Genomic DNA, 15956 nt, shown 5'->3' with positions numbered 1-15956 from the left:
ATAAATATTAAGCATGCAACTGATTTCAACAATTTACAACAAAAACGAGCTAGAAGGAGACAAAACCCCTCAACTCCTAACTAACAAAAGAGACTACGCAGCGGAAGAAAATAAACTATACAACAAAAGGATATGGAGCCACATGCCATTAGGCTCCATACCGAAAGCACCGAGTTCGGAGTAGAATGTGCTACTCCTGCCCGCCACCCTGATCGGCAGGCACAAAGTAGCCAAACACCGCCTCTTCCTCACCAGTAGCACCTGAAACGCATGCATGAGTACAAAGGGTACTCGCAAGACTTAAACCATATAGAGCAAAAAACATAGCTCGACTCCAAGGATTATGCATTGAGCCATTAGCAAGGATAAAGCCATATGGTTATGTTAAACACAAGCGGTAAGCAATCTAGACATCTATGTGTGAGCAACTAACTTAACCAACAACATAATTCTACCCTGCATATACCAACTGAACATAAAGGTAACTGTAACCAACATAAACATAAAACTAGAACCAACATGAGTATATATGTAACCAAGAACCAACTCGTCCATCTCCCACATAACCAACCACAACCACAATCAAAACTCTACGACCGGGCGCAAATGAAACAATAGCATGCTCATGAACGAGAGCGCGGCAGTTCGAACTGTTTATACACCCTACAGGGGGATACTCCTGGACCCACACGACTTGAGGACCATACGGCTTGTGCCACCCGCTAAAGTGCACACAAGGGGGTACCCATGTCAACCTTTCCCAACCAGCCCCAACCGTGTGGGGCATGCATTGCTCGGCGCAGCGATACTAGAACTACTCCCGGAGCAAACTAGTACCGCTTACAAGCCCGCCCGCTCACACCGTCGATGTCCACGCCCACAAAGCCACAGCTGCGAAGGTATTCGGCTCACCTTACCATTAGATCGGCATGTGGTGAGTAAGGTAAGTGCTAAAGCCAACTACCCCGACGATCGGCCTTAAACGATGCAAGCGGTCTACGGTGTCCGGTCTTCCTCTACCGACCTACCCAGGGGAACTCCACATCCGGGCAGGACAAAACACCATCCTAGCACCGCCCACATCTCGTCTCATACTCACCACTCATACAAACATCATCAACCAATCTCCAACATTGTGATCATAACGAAAGTAAATAACGCCTATGCTCGCAAACGATGAAACCATTCACCGCTCGACTTCTACCGAAAGACCTATGCATTGCTAAGCATTTCGATTAATTTGTAATCTAGACAACAACATATTCAAGGCGACAAGGGTATGAATAAACAACATATCAAGGTAGAGGATATACAATTCAACATAGGATTTACCCATTTATACCCGACAATGACTCACTAAACATGCAAACATACACAAACATAATTTATCAATTTTAGACTTCATTCAATTCGATTATACGGGTGCAATATGCAAACATAATAGGTTGCTTGCCTTGATGCACTGGTTCACAAAGGTGCGGCGCCTCGGGATCGACCTCAGTCTCCGAAATCGATGGATCGGCGTATTCTAAGAAACATAACGCGTGCAATGATAAGCATAAATAAAATGCAACAATATAAGCCACAAGGTGCAAATGATGAAATGCCATGAAAATATACTTTAAAATGTAGAAAAATATTTTTCCTAACTAGAACAAGTCATAAGAAGACTAGCAAAATTGGTTTCATCCATTTTGGATATGTAAAGAATTAATGGTGAATTAATGAAGCTTAAGCCTATTTAATTAGCCTCAAAATTTTAATTCGATATTTAATTACTGGGGATATTTTTAATAGATAGAGTAGTTTATTATGAAGCCAACAAAATCGGTTTCATGATTTTTGGAGTTCGTATGAATTAATTATGAATTTTACAATTTTTCAGCAAGGCTGATGAACAGTGTATCCGGATACTCCAGTGAAGGCCGGATACTCTGGGGTAGCTCCAGAACTGGGCTGTTTTGAGGGGAAAAATGCCCGGAACGAATTGCAATTTTCTCTAAACCAAAAGAGAACATGTTTGAGCTAGTTCAAGGGTTCTAGAACTCATCTAACGACCTAGAAACTCCATTCCTAACTCAAATTCATCCAATTCCTCAATTTAGGGTTGAACTCACAAAAACTCATGAATTTCACTCTTATGCAAAATCGACCAATTGAATCACGAATTTCTGCTATGGGGAGCCTAAGAGACTTACCCACGACACTTGTGAAGGTTAGTGGCCGCCGGGTGATGAAGAAAACGGTGGAAAATCGAAGAATTTCGGCGTTCTTCACTTTTCAACTCTAACACCAAAAGACATCCAAATCAGTTCAAATCCTTCGGGAATGAGCAAACAAATTGGAGGAATGGAATGCTTGTGAGCTTGTGATCGCAATGGTACCACATGCATACCTTGATTCGGCTCCTAGAGCGCGGATTTGAGGGAGAAAGGGAGAGGGGCTTGAGAGAGTGAGAGAGGGAGCTGCTCCTTTGCTTGCACGGGAGAGGCACGGAGTGAGGTGGGGCTGCTGTGGAGTTGGCAGCCGAGTGAGGGAGAGAGAGTGAGGTGTGGGGTCGGCCAGCTGGTGGGTCCCACATGCTAGAGAAAGAGGTCCGTTTTAACTGCGAATTCAATTCTTTTCGCTCCCGAATTTGATTCTCTCATCCGATTGACATGAAACGAATTGCGCTAGAGTTATAAAACAAAATTACACAAAATTAAACATAATGCTTAAGAAACATAATTATGCTTAATGATGTGATTATGGAATTTGGGACATGACACGGAATAACCCTTTACCAGAAGGGTGTGACGACGGTTGGCAAGAAAGCTGAGACAACCGAGCATCCTTCTTGAGATTTGGTTGAATAGTACCTCAATCCTTATCTAGTGGTCCACGATAACAAATTGCATCCCCTCATCTAGGAAGGCATTGGGGACGCTCACAATGTTAGTCTCGTGGGAAATCTGGAAGAAAAGAAACAGACGTATCTTCAAGGGCAAGGTGAAATCGGCTGCTGAGGTTCTGATCATGATCCTCGAAGAGGCAGAAATCTGGGTTTTTGTCGGGGCACACCACTTAGGGTGCTTCATGTCACGAGATTAGTCTTTAGGTTATTTCGCTTTTTTCCTTTGTGTTTGCTGGGTTGGGGCTGTCGTGTGTTTAGCCCGCCTGGTTGCTTCTGTAAGTATGTCTGTTGGGCTCTCTCCTTTTTAATATAATTCAACAGTTCTCCAACCGGTTACGTTTAAAAAAAAATATTCGTTTGTGTGCATGGCACGGACACAGATCCTCTGCATATCTCCTAAGCCGTCGGATCGAAATCCAATGACCTATATCAGATGCTACAATACTCAATCAACCATAGAAATCACTACATTGTTACAGTAGAGAACTGTTCACCCCCCATAAATCACTGTGATGACTGCTTCGATCCGTGTCCTCCTGTCACACGTTGCGTATGGCATGGATGCGAACGTCATGCTCGATAAACGTGCTAGCGGCTGCTCCGGGCCGGGTCCGTATAATCCTGGGCCGTACCAAGACGTATAAGAAACGGAGGAGAATATCGCCTGTTGATTATCGATGTATATCTGAGTTAGAATAACGCGTTTCGTTCAACTTGAAGCAAGATGAGAGGCCATACCGACTGGGAAAGCTGGAATTTCACAGGATGGAGGAACTAATGAGCAGTCACCCGATCGCCCACTGATAACGTTCCAAAAATCGATCCAACATTCGCTATAAATCGCTCATTCACACTGCGATGGCTTGTATGCTTCTACAACAGAGAAGCTACCAACATCACAGGCAACGGAAGCTGCAAAGTGCAAACTGATAAAATACTCTGCAGAATGCTCCAAACCGGGCGGACACGGAGCATCGGCACTGGAACAATCGTTGTCTTACAAGGCATACACAGATATTCACTACTAAAGGTCTGATGCAGAGCAGAGCATGGCGTCATATGGCAGACATGTTACGGGCAAAAGCAACAGAATCATAGTTCATGCTGCAATATACTTAGATACTGGTTTAAAAAGCAGAAAAAGATATGTAGCATATGCATTAGTATAAAATAATCCAATTCAGGGTCTCCATTCCTCGCTGCTCAAATAAACTACTTGCGACACAAGATGAACTTGAATTCAGTAAGCATGAATAACAGTTAGCATTATGGTTGCCGGGTCTCGTTTTGACATGGAAGATCACAAAAAAGGAAAGGAAAACATCCTACATCACAGAGAAGTGACAATCAACAGCTTCTTGAGGAGGTATCACCATCCTCTCCAATCTTCTAGATCAAACAAACACGACGAAAAGAAAATGACTTATTTGCCCATCCTTTCAAAGCAAAAAAGGGACCGGGAGCCAGAAGTTTCCCGAACACTTAACAGATGCTCAAAGTCTGAATTTCACCATCTCTGCCTTGTTGTTGACCTGAAAACCAAAAACAATTGGTGAACAGTTGCATAACTACCAGTGGCAACAGTAAATGGTTTAACAGCTTGAAAGAACAAAAGAGACTGATTTGCGTACATATTATGCTGTGTTGAGAGCAGAAAACAAAATGTATCGATGGGAAAATGGGACTAAGAGACCCATTAAAGAGCGGTCATCATACAGGAATATATCACAAGCACACTAACTCTGGAGGGCCATAATATAGGAAGAAAGATTATGCTTATTGCGGTTAATTGACTAATATACATTATTAGTTACACAAGCAAACAGAATACCTATAACACAATTTAAAAGTTGTCATCACACTGTCTAAATGGTTTGGTATTGAGCTAAACATGATGAGAGGTACATACAGGACATGCATCTGATAAGAGGTACATACAGGACATGCATCTAATAAGGTATCATGTAAACCATCAAACCACAAGTTTTAGAACAAAACATCAATCTTGAAAGAAGCACACAACATCAAATTAAGCAAGCAAACAGCACAAACCTGTCTGAACTTCTGCTTCCACCAAAAGAGCCCCTTTCTCTGCTACCTTGAAATCCCCATCTTACTTCAACTGGATTTGAGTTTGGTTCCATACCACCACGAGAATGCGGTCTGTCCATGATGGACACTGTAGCTTGTGATTCCTCTGCTAAACTAGTTGGTGGAAATGTTGTAACCCTGCCTGCACCAGAACTAGGTCTGCCTGCACCAGAACTAGGTCTTTGCCCAAATCGAATCTTGTCGTCCAACCCCACTGTAAGCAGCTCCAGCTGCCTTTCCAGCTGAGATATCTTCTCCGACATTTTTTTTGCATCGTCCAGGGAGGCTTGGTCAGAACTATCACTTATCTTTTCCTCAATTTCTTTCAGATCCACCTTCAGAAGGTTAATTTCTTCTTTTAAAATCCTTTCTTCATCCGACTCTGGCCTGAAAAGTACAGTGCATGAATATTAAATCACATGGGAATACAGCCCCAAGTAAGAAACTAAGTGGAAATATTTTCAGAGAAGGAACCAGCACAAGCGTATTTGTTTGACAATACCAAGTACCAAAGTAGTTTATTTACTTTGAAGTCCTAAATGGAGTTCAGTCATCAGCAGTTTAAGACATTAGACCTTCTTAACCACAAAGCAAAACCATAGGTAATCAACAATGCATCATCAGTGTTCAAGAAGAAATATATCACCATTGATTGATATCTCAATAATACGGAATCAAAGAGAGAAAATACAGAAGTTAGTGTTCTTTTCAGTTAATGGTGACACACTGACATGTTGCTTGTTCTACGAGGAAGAAAAACATTGTACATACTCTTTACATTGTAGAAAATGTCAGTAGAGTGAAGGTCTGCTTAAAAACTAGTAAAAGGTCAGTAATCAACATAGGCACTTTAAAGGGGAGGAAGAAAGCTCCAACTAAAAATTGAAAAAGTTCAATATTGCTAACAGCCTAACAGGACAAGAGCAAAATCGCTACCTCAGAAGAACTGGACTACTGGTGGCAGCCGTGCCATATAACTATATAACTATATAAGCCTATTCTTTTGTCAGGTATGTGAATAAAACCACATAAGTGATTGTTAAGATCTAGTGGATTAGGAATAAGTTCCCAAATAACAGGTTTTATGAGGATTTTTAGGAAAAACAAGTTTTGAGCTGTTATTCAGTCAAAAGGACTTTACATATCACTATGTTTAGCTTGCACTAATCAAAACAAGTTTAGTTAATATGGTGTTTGGTTGAGAAAACATGCAACGTCGTAACTCTCACATGCACACCCGGACAACAAGGAAAATCTGTTCAGTTTGTTGAGAATGTGAATAGCGAGAACAGTTTTTTTTTTTTTAAAAAAAAATATAGGTAGGAGTAGTGTTTTGCAAAACTCATTTTGAATCTTAGCAAAACTAGTTTTCTTTATGTTGGTTTTATCCTCTCCTAAACAAACGAGGTTTATGCTGTTAGGCTCTAAATGTGATTAACAAAACCTGGTTTTGATAAAACTTTAGATCCAAATGACCCCTAAGTATTGGTCAGTGTTAATTGTTAAAAAAAAGTTACTCCAAAATTATCGTTGCATTCAGATTAGTTAAATAAACAAAATAAAATGATAATCAAACCATTGTTCCACAAATGCCAATCACCAAATACATTTTTAAGTGTAAGTAAAGTGCTATACATATCACACTTTGAACCAAATGAGGCAAAAAACAAACAAAATAACATGAAATTATATGGTGCTAGCAGATTAAAAACATGTCATCGTTCTGGTCTAGTATTGCTTTAAGAGACAAAATTGTACACCACGGCTAACAAGATTATAATGCAGTGATGCATATGAAAAACATTAGTGATGGAAATACAACTATACGAATATCACTGGAATCCCACTAACATGTTGCACTGTATATCATTTCATGTCTTTGCTTAATTTGCTGTTGATGACAAATGAGTCAGGACCTTAAAAACACAACATAAACTTAACAACCAAGGGCATGCTGCGCCTTGCTAAAATTGCCAGTAGGTCCAAGCATTAAATTCACCAGACCCAACCTATTCTCCTCAAGGACCCAACCCCTGCTTAAATACTTTCATATTCGTAAATTTGACCATAAGGATCGACATTCATAATTTAAATACAGCGACAGTGAAAATAAATTAAGTTTGTAAGAGTGCATTCAGCACGACCAGGGGAAAATCTGTTTAACCAAGACATTGTTGTAAAAGTCGATTTCACTGTCAATGTTCAAATCAATTTTGGATAACATCATAAGATTAAGGGTTACGTAATATCCAATACCTAAAATCAAACTACACAAGGTATTAACAACCCAGCCTGCTACTAGTGGCCTATGTGGCGTATTGTGGTGGCGACAGTAGCATTTTATCATACAATAATGACGCTAGCCCAAACATTGTACCTTTGTGTTAAGCCACTTACATGAAACAAGAATGAAAGTGAAAGCACTGCGCTATGCATGTGTAGGCATGTGGCACTGGGTTTTGACTTTTAAGAAGACTTTGTGCCCGAATGTGTTAGACATATACACCTCCTTTTTCTTATACAGTTATGATAATAATCATAGTTTAAACAACCAAAATGACAGACTAACGTGTGGTTGCATCATCCTAGGAGATAATGGTCAGTTTTGGCAAAGCAAACTTGTTAAACACCACAGGTGACGATATGTCATAGGCCACTGCTTCCATAATCAGTAATTCAGTATTGCATTACCACGACCATGAAAAAATGCTACGTGTAATCAAGAGCCAGTTCGGCACAACATACCTATCTACGGCACGATGCTCCAGCTCAAGGTCAATCTTCCTCCAGTCTTTACCTTTCTCCTGCAACACCACTTCCCTTGGCTTGGCATCGCCAAATGGATTTACCTTTGGCCGTGCCCTTGGTGCTCCCTCGCTCCCAACTGCTGAAACCTGCGACCCAGGGCTCCCAGGGCGGGACGAATGTGCACTATTTGGTCTGCTTGAGTGCGAGCTGGTAGGCCGGCTAGTCTTCTTCTGCTCAATCTCACTGTCAACCTTCCTCCAATCCAGCCCCTTCTCAGCCAGCACAGCCTCCCGGGGCCTTGCAGCCCCAAATGGACTCGGCCGGTTGCGTGCCACCTCGGCAAGCGGAGTAGAAGTAGCTGAGGTATCACGTTTCAGTGCATCAAGAACGAGGCGCGGCCTCTCACCCTCGCTGTTGTGTGGCATAGAGGTGACGGAGCCACCACCACGGACCCAACGGTCAGAATCAGAGGAACCCGGTGAGTCTCGGAAGCTCGTGGAGTCACGGAAGCCACCGCCAGAACCGAGGCTAGGGTAGCGTGATGGGAGCGGCTTCTTGTCGCGCGACCAATCATCAATGTCATCAGTACGCCCGAGGGGGGAAGGCCCGCCGAACCTATCACGACGGCCAGAGTCGCTGGCAGCCGGGGTGAACTTCTTATTCGTCCCCCAGTTGTCGGCCAAGTCAGCGCGGGAGGTCATGTCGAGATCCGAGCCCCTGCCGGGCGGCCCGTGGCGGCCGTCGTCGTCGAACCCGCCGCGGCGCTCTCCGCCCCCGTAGCCGTAGGAGCGGAACCCACCGCCGAGGCGGGAGCGGTCCAGCTCTTCCTCCGAGTGCTCCTTCGGTCCCGTGGGCAGCATCATCATCTCCTGCGGGGTCAGCCCCCTCGGCTCCACGGGGGCGGCGCGGCGCTGCGGCGCGCCGTAGGTGGTGAATTCCGACAGCGACAGTGTGGTGCCCTTATTCTTCTTCTTCTTCTGCTTGCCCCCGCCGGCCGCGGTGGCCTCGCTGAGGCTGGGGAAGCTGGCGGTGCCTCCCGCGGCCGCGAGCGGCTCGGGCGCGGGGATGGCCGCCGCGAGCTCGCGCTCCTCCTCCTCGGCCCGCTCGGCGTCCAGCGCCCAAGCGCCGACGCCTCCCCAGGGCTTGGCCATGGCTGCCGCTGCCGGTGCGAGATCTAGGGTTTGGTGGTGGTGCTCGGAGATGAGGGAGAGCCGAGAGGGAGATCCGGTGAGAGGTGGGTGGGTGGAATCGAGGAGAGAAAGCCAGGCGCTGGGTGTGGGTTGGGTAGTAAAAGGCGGTGGGGCGCACGGTATAAATCGCGCGGCTCCGAGGGGTGGAACGGCAAAATGGCGTGCCCGCCGGGCCGGCCGCCTCGCCTCGCCTCGCCTCGTCCTCGTCCTCGTGTGTGGAAGCTATGGGCTCGCCGTGACGACCGCCGCGACCAGTGTGCCGTGGGTTTGGAGTGTTTCGAAGCGGCGTCGTGAGTCGTCGAGGGGCGTGCGTCCTCGTGTATCGTGTGGATTGCACCCGATCGAGCGTCGACGGGTCTCTTCCGTGGGTGAAAGACACGTTGCGAAGCCCAGGTGTCCGCTCCACGTCAAAATATACAGTTGCAGTGGGTTAACCTATCGCTCGCCTTCACCCTAATGCAATGAACCGATTCACATGAGATTAGATGAAATGAAGCTGTGACTAGTTAATTAACTTGCTGCAACCGGTCAAAGAAATAATGAATTTGTTAATTAGTTACACCTACTAATTTTGACCAAATATCATATACAAAACAGTGATAGATCTAAAACCACTAAATAAAAGGCTCTTTTTTTTCCTCCTCTTCTCCTTCGTTTTTCTCTTGCACAAAAAAAATTAAAAAGAAGCTTAAATCAGGAACATCCAAATTCGTCAGCTTTCCACAGATGCATGGAACAAAGGCGATGAAAACGATAGGGGGGCTTTTCGTAGGCAGTAGGGAAATGCGTAAAGTAGTTAGCTTTGCCATCTGATTAAGCAACTCTTATTTTCTTTCCTTTTCATATATGCACTTTATGGAATTGCAATTTGTGTATACTCACTCCAGTCATAGAAAAATGTTGTTTTATATATCCATACGGTCACTACGGAGTACTACACTATTTTAATCACTATATTGTAGTATAATATGTATGCAAAATATAACAAAGTTGTAATGAATAGGAACTATTTTTTAAAACAAATCTAGCTATACAATTTTTATAAGTTGAATCAAAATACTCTAAAAGTTATCGATGATCAAAATGTAAACATACTGAGTGCACCCAACACTCTTATATGACAGTAGGGAGTATAAGTAATAGCACCTATTAGATGGCTGACTACTAAAGCATGTTCTGAAACTTCTTATGCGACTTGTTGGTTAAACATTCTTTGTTTTGCCATCAAATTTGACCAAATAATAATCTCCATCAAAGAAATAGTGTGTTGAAAGGAGCTTTTTCATCGTGGCATTTTCACAATGGCATTTTCATAGTGTATCAAAGAAATAGTGAAATTTTTCTCCAGTGGCATTTTCACAGTCTCGTCAGTAAGATTCGCAGAGACACCAGCTGAAAGGAGCTTTTTCATCGTGGGCAAACACTAGGGAGCAGTCTGCCGGCGTGGAGATCAACATACGGTGGATGGCAGTGGACGGGACACGTCAGTGAAGCCACCTCGATTGACGTAAAGCCGCATGAGATGTGTCAAACTTTCGCAAGAGTTCTGAAGCTGATGCAGCACGAGACGGCGTGGCGGTTGCAGAAATGCAATGCCTGAACTCCTAAGGGCGAATTCAGTTTCAGACTTCTTCTTTAAAAGAGCGATACTCTTCCTGTTTTTTCCCAAGAAGTGTTTATTCAGCACCGATCATTTGATCAATATTTACAGCGGTTAGCAATTGAGATAACGTGGTAGTTGTGGCTCAAGAATTATGTAGACCATGTATGTGTCCTAAAAGTGACAGATAAAGGGGGGGGGGGGGAGGGGGGAATGGGAACTCAATGCGCGAAGAGTTGCTGAACTTTCTGGTCATCCACATTGACATATCGTTTTCGGGGGAAAAAATCTATCTTTGGTCTACAAATAGTTTGTACAATTCAGGGGAATAGCGAGTTCTGATTTTGTTGTTTTTTGTTTTAAGGTGGTGGTAGGGATTTTGGTGTACAATGCATTTTATGGGTGGGCATGGAACTGGACGATTTTACTGTTTTAGCAAGTTCTGTAATGCATTTTTCTAAGTAATCAGTGGTGTATAGGTTGTGAGAGGGGACATGAAAGTTTCCAGGGCACAAGGGTGTATAGGCTCATCGTTCTATTCACGCTGATCTTCCTATTCATATTTCTATTCACTGCAGAAGATTCAGGGATCCAGACAGAAACCACCATAGAACTTGCGAAATGCTGGGGGCAGTTGTGTATATCAGAAGATGGAAGATGATAGTATCGTTTTGCAACTGCCATCGTGATGGCTGAAATACACAACAGTATATTTCACTTTATGATATGCACGGAAGAAGATTCTTTCCAGTTTTGTTAGTCTGATCTGTACCAATAGAAGCTCAACTTTTTTTTAAAAAAAAGCCTAATATTTGTCACTGTCCCTACTTTCGTTAGAGAATATAAATAGACTGACTTCATTCTTAAAGTAAAGCTAAATAAAAAAATCCTAAGCTCACGAATCGAACCCAAACCGAAGGATCGAACCCTATCATACTCCCACCAAACTAATGCTCGGTTTCGAAGCCCAACTTCGCTACCTTCAAATGGCGATTATGACATGTGATGGTCAGCTCTCGTTGCGGAAAGGCCAACTGAAATTGAACCGAGTTTCTGGATTAGGAGAAAGTTTAGTAGGAGCTGGGTCAATTTGATGGCGACGGCCAGCCATCTAGCATTGATGTACCAATATTTTTTGTAAGCTCTCTAAATTTCAGTGCATAAAATTTAGAAACAGTAATGAGGCCATGAAGGCTGCTGCATATGCTATGGCCGGCAAGGTTTAGGGTTGGGAGGAGAGTTTTGGAATCCCCGGTGTACTTTCGGGTTTAGAGGGATGCTCGGGAAAACAGTTTGGCTCGAGAAGATGGGTGTAGGGGTATGGCGCGTGACGAGGTGGAAATCTAATTTCTTTATTTATTTTTATTAGTAAAATATGTGGTATTTCTGTAGTCGGTAACGAGACGGAAAGGCTGAAAGATAAGTATGAATGATAAAATTAGATAAATTATTTGAATTTTAAAGATTTTAATTAGACGAGAGAAGAGTAAAGAGTAAAGATAAGAGATGATATGGGAACTCATTCGTATTTTATATAGTAGAAATTTGTCATCGGAGAGAATGATTTTTACTCATGCGACTGTGAAAATGCCACTGGAGACAAATTCCTCAAAAAAAAACATCTAAATTCCTTTATTTGTGGGCCCACTTGTCAGAGAACCTCATTATTTGTGGGAAATAATCTTAAATCGAGTCAACTGTTGGCAAATACCGAGCAGCCCAAGGACTAAGCTGCAAAACAAGCCACGTATTCATCTCCTCCTTCCCTTTCTCCTTTCACCACCACGCGGTAGCGGTAGGGACGAGCGGTGTGGTCAGGGGATCTCATCCCGGTCACCTCCCCACTTCCCTCCCGGCAGCCCGCCTCCGCACCCGCGATCGCAATTCGCATCCGCCCGCGCGACCCCGACCCCGACCCCTCCCTCCCCTCATGGCGCGGCGATCCTCCTCTCTCCTGCGGCAGCTCGTCTCCTCCACCTCCCCGTCCCCGCCCCTCCCGGGCCACTCCGGCGGCGCGCGCCGCACGGTGACCTACATGCCGCGGCCCGGGGACGGCGCCCCGCGCGCCGTCACGCTCATCCCGGGCGATGGCATCGGGCCCCTCGTCACGGGCGCCGTGCGGCAGGCCATGGAGGCGATGCACGCCCCTGTCTACTTCGAGACCTACGAGGTCCACGGCGACATGCCCACCGTGCCGCCCGCCGTCATCGAGTCCATCCGCCGCAACAAGGTCTGCCTCAAGGGCGGGCTCGCCACCCCCGTCGGCGGCGGGGTCTCCTCCCTCAACATGCAGCTGCGCAAGGAGCTCGACCTGTACGCCTCGCTCGTCAACTGCTGCAACCTCCCTGGCCTGCCCACCAGGCACCAGGGCGTCGACATCGTCGTCATCAGGGAGAACACGGAGGGCGAGTACTCGGGGCTCGAGCACGAGGTCGTGCCCGGGGTCGTCGAGAGCCTCAAGGTACGGCCAATCGCGCCCGCGTTTTGCTCCGTGTTGGATGGGGGTTCGCTACCGTGCGTTGATTGATGTGTGCGTGTGTTTTCCGATGTCATCATGAAATTCGTGCGGCCTGTTGCTTGGACTGGTAGATTTGGCATATCATGGTTTTTCCATGGATGAGAGGAGAGTTTCCTATCAAAAAAATATCTACCGGTTGAGTAACCACATGATTTATTTGAAATGGAAATGATTTTGTTAGCTTATTAGCTCAATCCCTGTGTGCGTTCATCTGAACTTGTCACCGCCGAATTTACTATTCGCTCAATAGTTTGTATAGTTCTAGTGATCAGTTCATGCCTCATAAGGTTGCATTTGCAGCTACAATACAATTGTTAGTGCAGCCACATTGGACTGGAAAATTGTGGTCGTATTAAGGATAAGATGATGCCGATTCACTGGCATTTTTTTCTTTCAATGATTGGAGCGTGCTTTGATTGTGCAATCTTGAATTGTTGATTGCTAGGCTTTCTTTTTTATCAATATAGACTGGTTTGATTGAACTTACAGGTCATTGTTAACCTGGTAAGTGTTTAGGTAGTATAAACTATGCATTTTCTGTTGATTGAACTTACAGGTCATTCTTTTAAGTGTTTAGGATGCTACTTAGTTCATGATGATTCCATTCTGAACCGTACACAGTAGGCCTTGTGGAGAATCTACTGTTGTGATTATTTGGTCAGACTGTAGTGAGACGTGGCATTTGGTTAGCATCATGAATTTGGAATGTTCGGAACCTAGTGAACTGGATGCTATTAACTCTGCTTATTTTATAGATTCCCCTGTATATATTGTTTTGCCAATACATAAATATGTCTTATTATCAAATGGATCAAAGTATCAGCATATGCTCAAGGATTTACAATGTTCATCACATATGTATTATATTTTTAGCTTTTAGTTAAGCCTTCAAGCATTCTTATCTTATTTTATTTGCCATGAGATACTAAGAGACTTTGCTCATATGTTTCTTTTAAGTTCTTGCCTAAACTTTTCTCATCTTTACTCTCACTAACTGGATTTCCTAGGTGATCACAAAGTTTTGCTCTGAGAGGATTGCCAAATATGCTTTCGAGTATGCTTACCTTAACAACCGAAAGAAAGTCACGGCAGTGCATAAAGCAAACATCATGAAGCTTGCTGATGGGTTGTTCCTGGAGTCTTGTCGTGAGGTTGCTTCAAAATATCCCAGTATCCAGTACAATGAAATCATTGTCGACAACTGCTCTATGCAACTTGTTGCAAAGCCTGAACAATTTGATGTTATGGTATGCATCTAAACTCTAACCATTTTCAGCACTTTGGAGCTACCTTTTCTATATTGCACTGAGTTACATTGCATCAGCTTTGTAAAATATTTAAGTGTCAAATGTTTATTTTTATTGTTTGGTTACAAGGTATGGGTTCCAATTTCCAAATCATAAAACTGTTGAGAAGTTATTTACAGAGGCCTATTTTTTAAAAAGTTTTGCTAGAAGAACAATTCTTGAACTTTACAAGAGCAAGCATATCCATTTTTGTGTAAAGAATAACTCTTTGTTTTTTTTTCTTTATTGACAAAGTTGAGTTCTTTTGTGTGCGTGTGTGTGTAAAATCAGAAAGCCTTTTGGGAATTCAAAATTCCTGCATAACATGATAAAAATCGGGAATGCTCTGGTTGAATACCATGCTTCTCATAAGAAAAGATAACATTCCTCGTCTCAAGATATTTATCGAACCAATCAAAATCCCATTGTTTCTAAGGAATCAAAGTTGATATTAAATGTTTTTTCGAGAATTTGTATGATTTATGACCAGTTTAGAGTATTTAAGTGGCACAAGCACGCCATTGTTAAGCTAAAATGCTATGTGCAAAGCAAGTAATTGCCCACTGTTGCCGACTTCACTTTTCTCTATTTGCCATGTCATTTCTTTTCTGCCTTCCTGATTTCTCAAATGTTTCCTTTTACATGTGATGGATTTAGATTACCTGCAAAATTCTAACTTGTTTTCTTTTGCTTCTCATGGTAGGTTACGCCTAATCTTTATGGCAATTTGGTGTCTAACACAGCTGCAGGTATTGTTGGAGGGACAGGTGTCATGCCTGGAGGTAGGGTTGCAGCTCATACTTTGCTTTTGTGTTTTTTCTCGTCATACAGATAATGGACACTTCAAAGACTTTATGATTTTTTTTTCTCAATATTTAGTTTAGTAATGTAGTTTTGATAGCTGTGCTTTTTGCGAATTATTACAGAAATAATACTTCGGGCATCACAAGTCTCCCTTTGTGCCTATATTTTAATTCGTACAAATCTTTTGTGTCGTATATGGACCACCTTTTCGTGCTTTAATTTCTTTTAAGTTTGATGTTCAGGTCTACTCCTTGACACTGCATTGTTCTCCAGGTAACGTGGGTCAGGACCATGCCATCTTCGAGCAAGGTGCTTCTGCGGGAAATGTCGGAAATGATAATATTGTAGAGCAGAAGAAAGCAAACCCTGTGGCGCTGCTTCTATCATCTGCCATGATGTTGAGGCATTTGCAGTTCCCGTCATTTGCTGACCGGCTTGAAACGGCGGTGAAGCGTGTTGTGGCAGAAGGCAAATACAGAACAAAGGATCTGGGCGGCACCAGCACCACCCAGGAAGTTACTGATGCAGTAATTGCCAATCTGGCTTAGGTTCCAGGTGCAACCTGAAGAAACAATTCTTTGGGGGAACTAGTTGACTAGTCTTCTCCTGAGTATTATCTGTTACACATAGATTTAGATCGTTTCACGCTTTCCCGGAGGTACCGCATTTTCTTTCTTTTTTTCAGATTTTGTTTAGAAATAATTGAGGAATCCACGAGAATTATTGTTCAAGTGATATTTTGTTGCAAGGTCAAGGTAAAAGACCTTGAGTTGCAAAGCGAATCGTTGGCAGTCATAAAATAACATGAATTGAGAGTTGATTCTCA

At 43.5% G+C, this 15956-nt stretch overlaps 2 protein-coding genes across 2 annotated transcripts; one reads left to right on the top strand and one right to left on the bottom strand.

The window, feature by feature from the left end:
* Positions 1–4122: 4122 nt before the first annotated feature.
* LOC133924426 (eukaryotic translation initiation factor 4B1-like) lies at positions 4123–9115 on the bottom strand. The gene is made up of 3 exons (XM_062369947.1): positions 7730–9115; positions 4946–5371; positions 4123–4425 (listed from the first exon to the last, which is right to left on the bottom strand). Exons 1-3 carry the CDS (start codon positions 8881–8883, stop codon positions 4401–4403), a joined length of 1605 nt encoding a protein of 534 aa, XP_062225931.1. The 5' UTR covers positions 8884–9115; the 3' UTR covers positions 4123–4400.
* Positions 9116–12263: 3148 nt separating this feature from the next.
* Positions 12264–15956, top strand: LOC133924425 (isocitrate dehydrogenase [NAD] regulatory subunit 1, mitochondrial-like). Its single transcript, XM_062369946.1, has 4 exons — positions 12264–12983; positions 14048–14287; positions 15030–15108; positions 15404–15956. Exons 1-4 carry the CDS (start codon positions 12453–12455, stop codon positions 15676–15678), a joined length of 1125 nt encoding a protein of 374 aa, XP_062225930.1. The 5' UTR covers positions 12264–12452; the 3' UTR covers positions 15679–15956.

This window comes from Phragmites australis, chromosome 7, assembly GCF_958298935.1.
Source record: "Phragmites australis chromosome 7, lpPhrAust1.1, whole genome shotgun sequence".
Lineage (NCBI taxonomy): Eukaryota > Viridiplantae > Streptophyta > Magnoliopsida > Poales > Poaceae > Phragmites > Phragmites australis.
Note: the sequence above shows the minus strand (reverse complement) of the source record. Positions and strands in the feature narration are given on the sequence as shown.

Excerpts from the sequence above, each read along its gene's own strand:
- LOC133924426 (XM_062369947.1), bottom strand. The coding sequence starts at position 8,883 with ATGGCCAAGCCCTGGGGAGGCGTCGGCGCTTGGGCGCTGGACGCCGAG. Across the intron at positions 5,372-7,729 it reads GAGCATCGTGCCGTAGATAG|GCCAGAGTCGGATGAAGAAA; the intron begins GTATGTTGTGCC and ends TGTACTTTTCAG. Across the intron at positions 4,426-4,945 it reads GGAAGCAGAAGTTCAGACAG|GTCAACAACAAGGCAGAGAT; the intron begins GTTTGTGCTGTT and ends TTTGGTTTTCAG.
- LOC133924425 (XM_062369946.1), top strand. The coding sequence starts at position 12,453 with ATGGCGCGGCGATCCTCCTCTCTCCTGCGGCAGCTCGTCTCCTCCACC. Across the intron at positions 14,288-15,029 it reads CTGAACAATTTGATGTTATG|GTTACGCCTAATCTTTATGG; the intron begins GTATGCATCTAA and ends TTCTCATGGTAG. Across the intron at positions 15,109-15,403 it reads GACAGGTGTCATGCCTGGAG|GTAACGTGGGTCAGGACCAT; the intron begins GTAGGGTTGCAG and ends ATTGTTCTCCAG.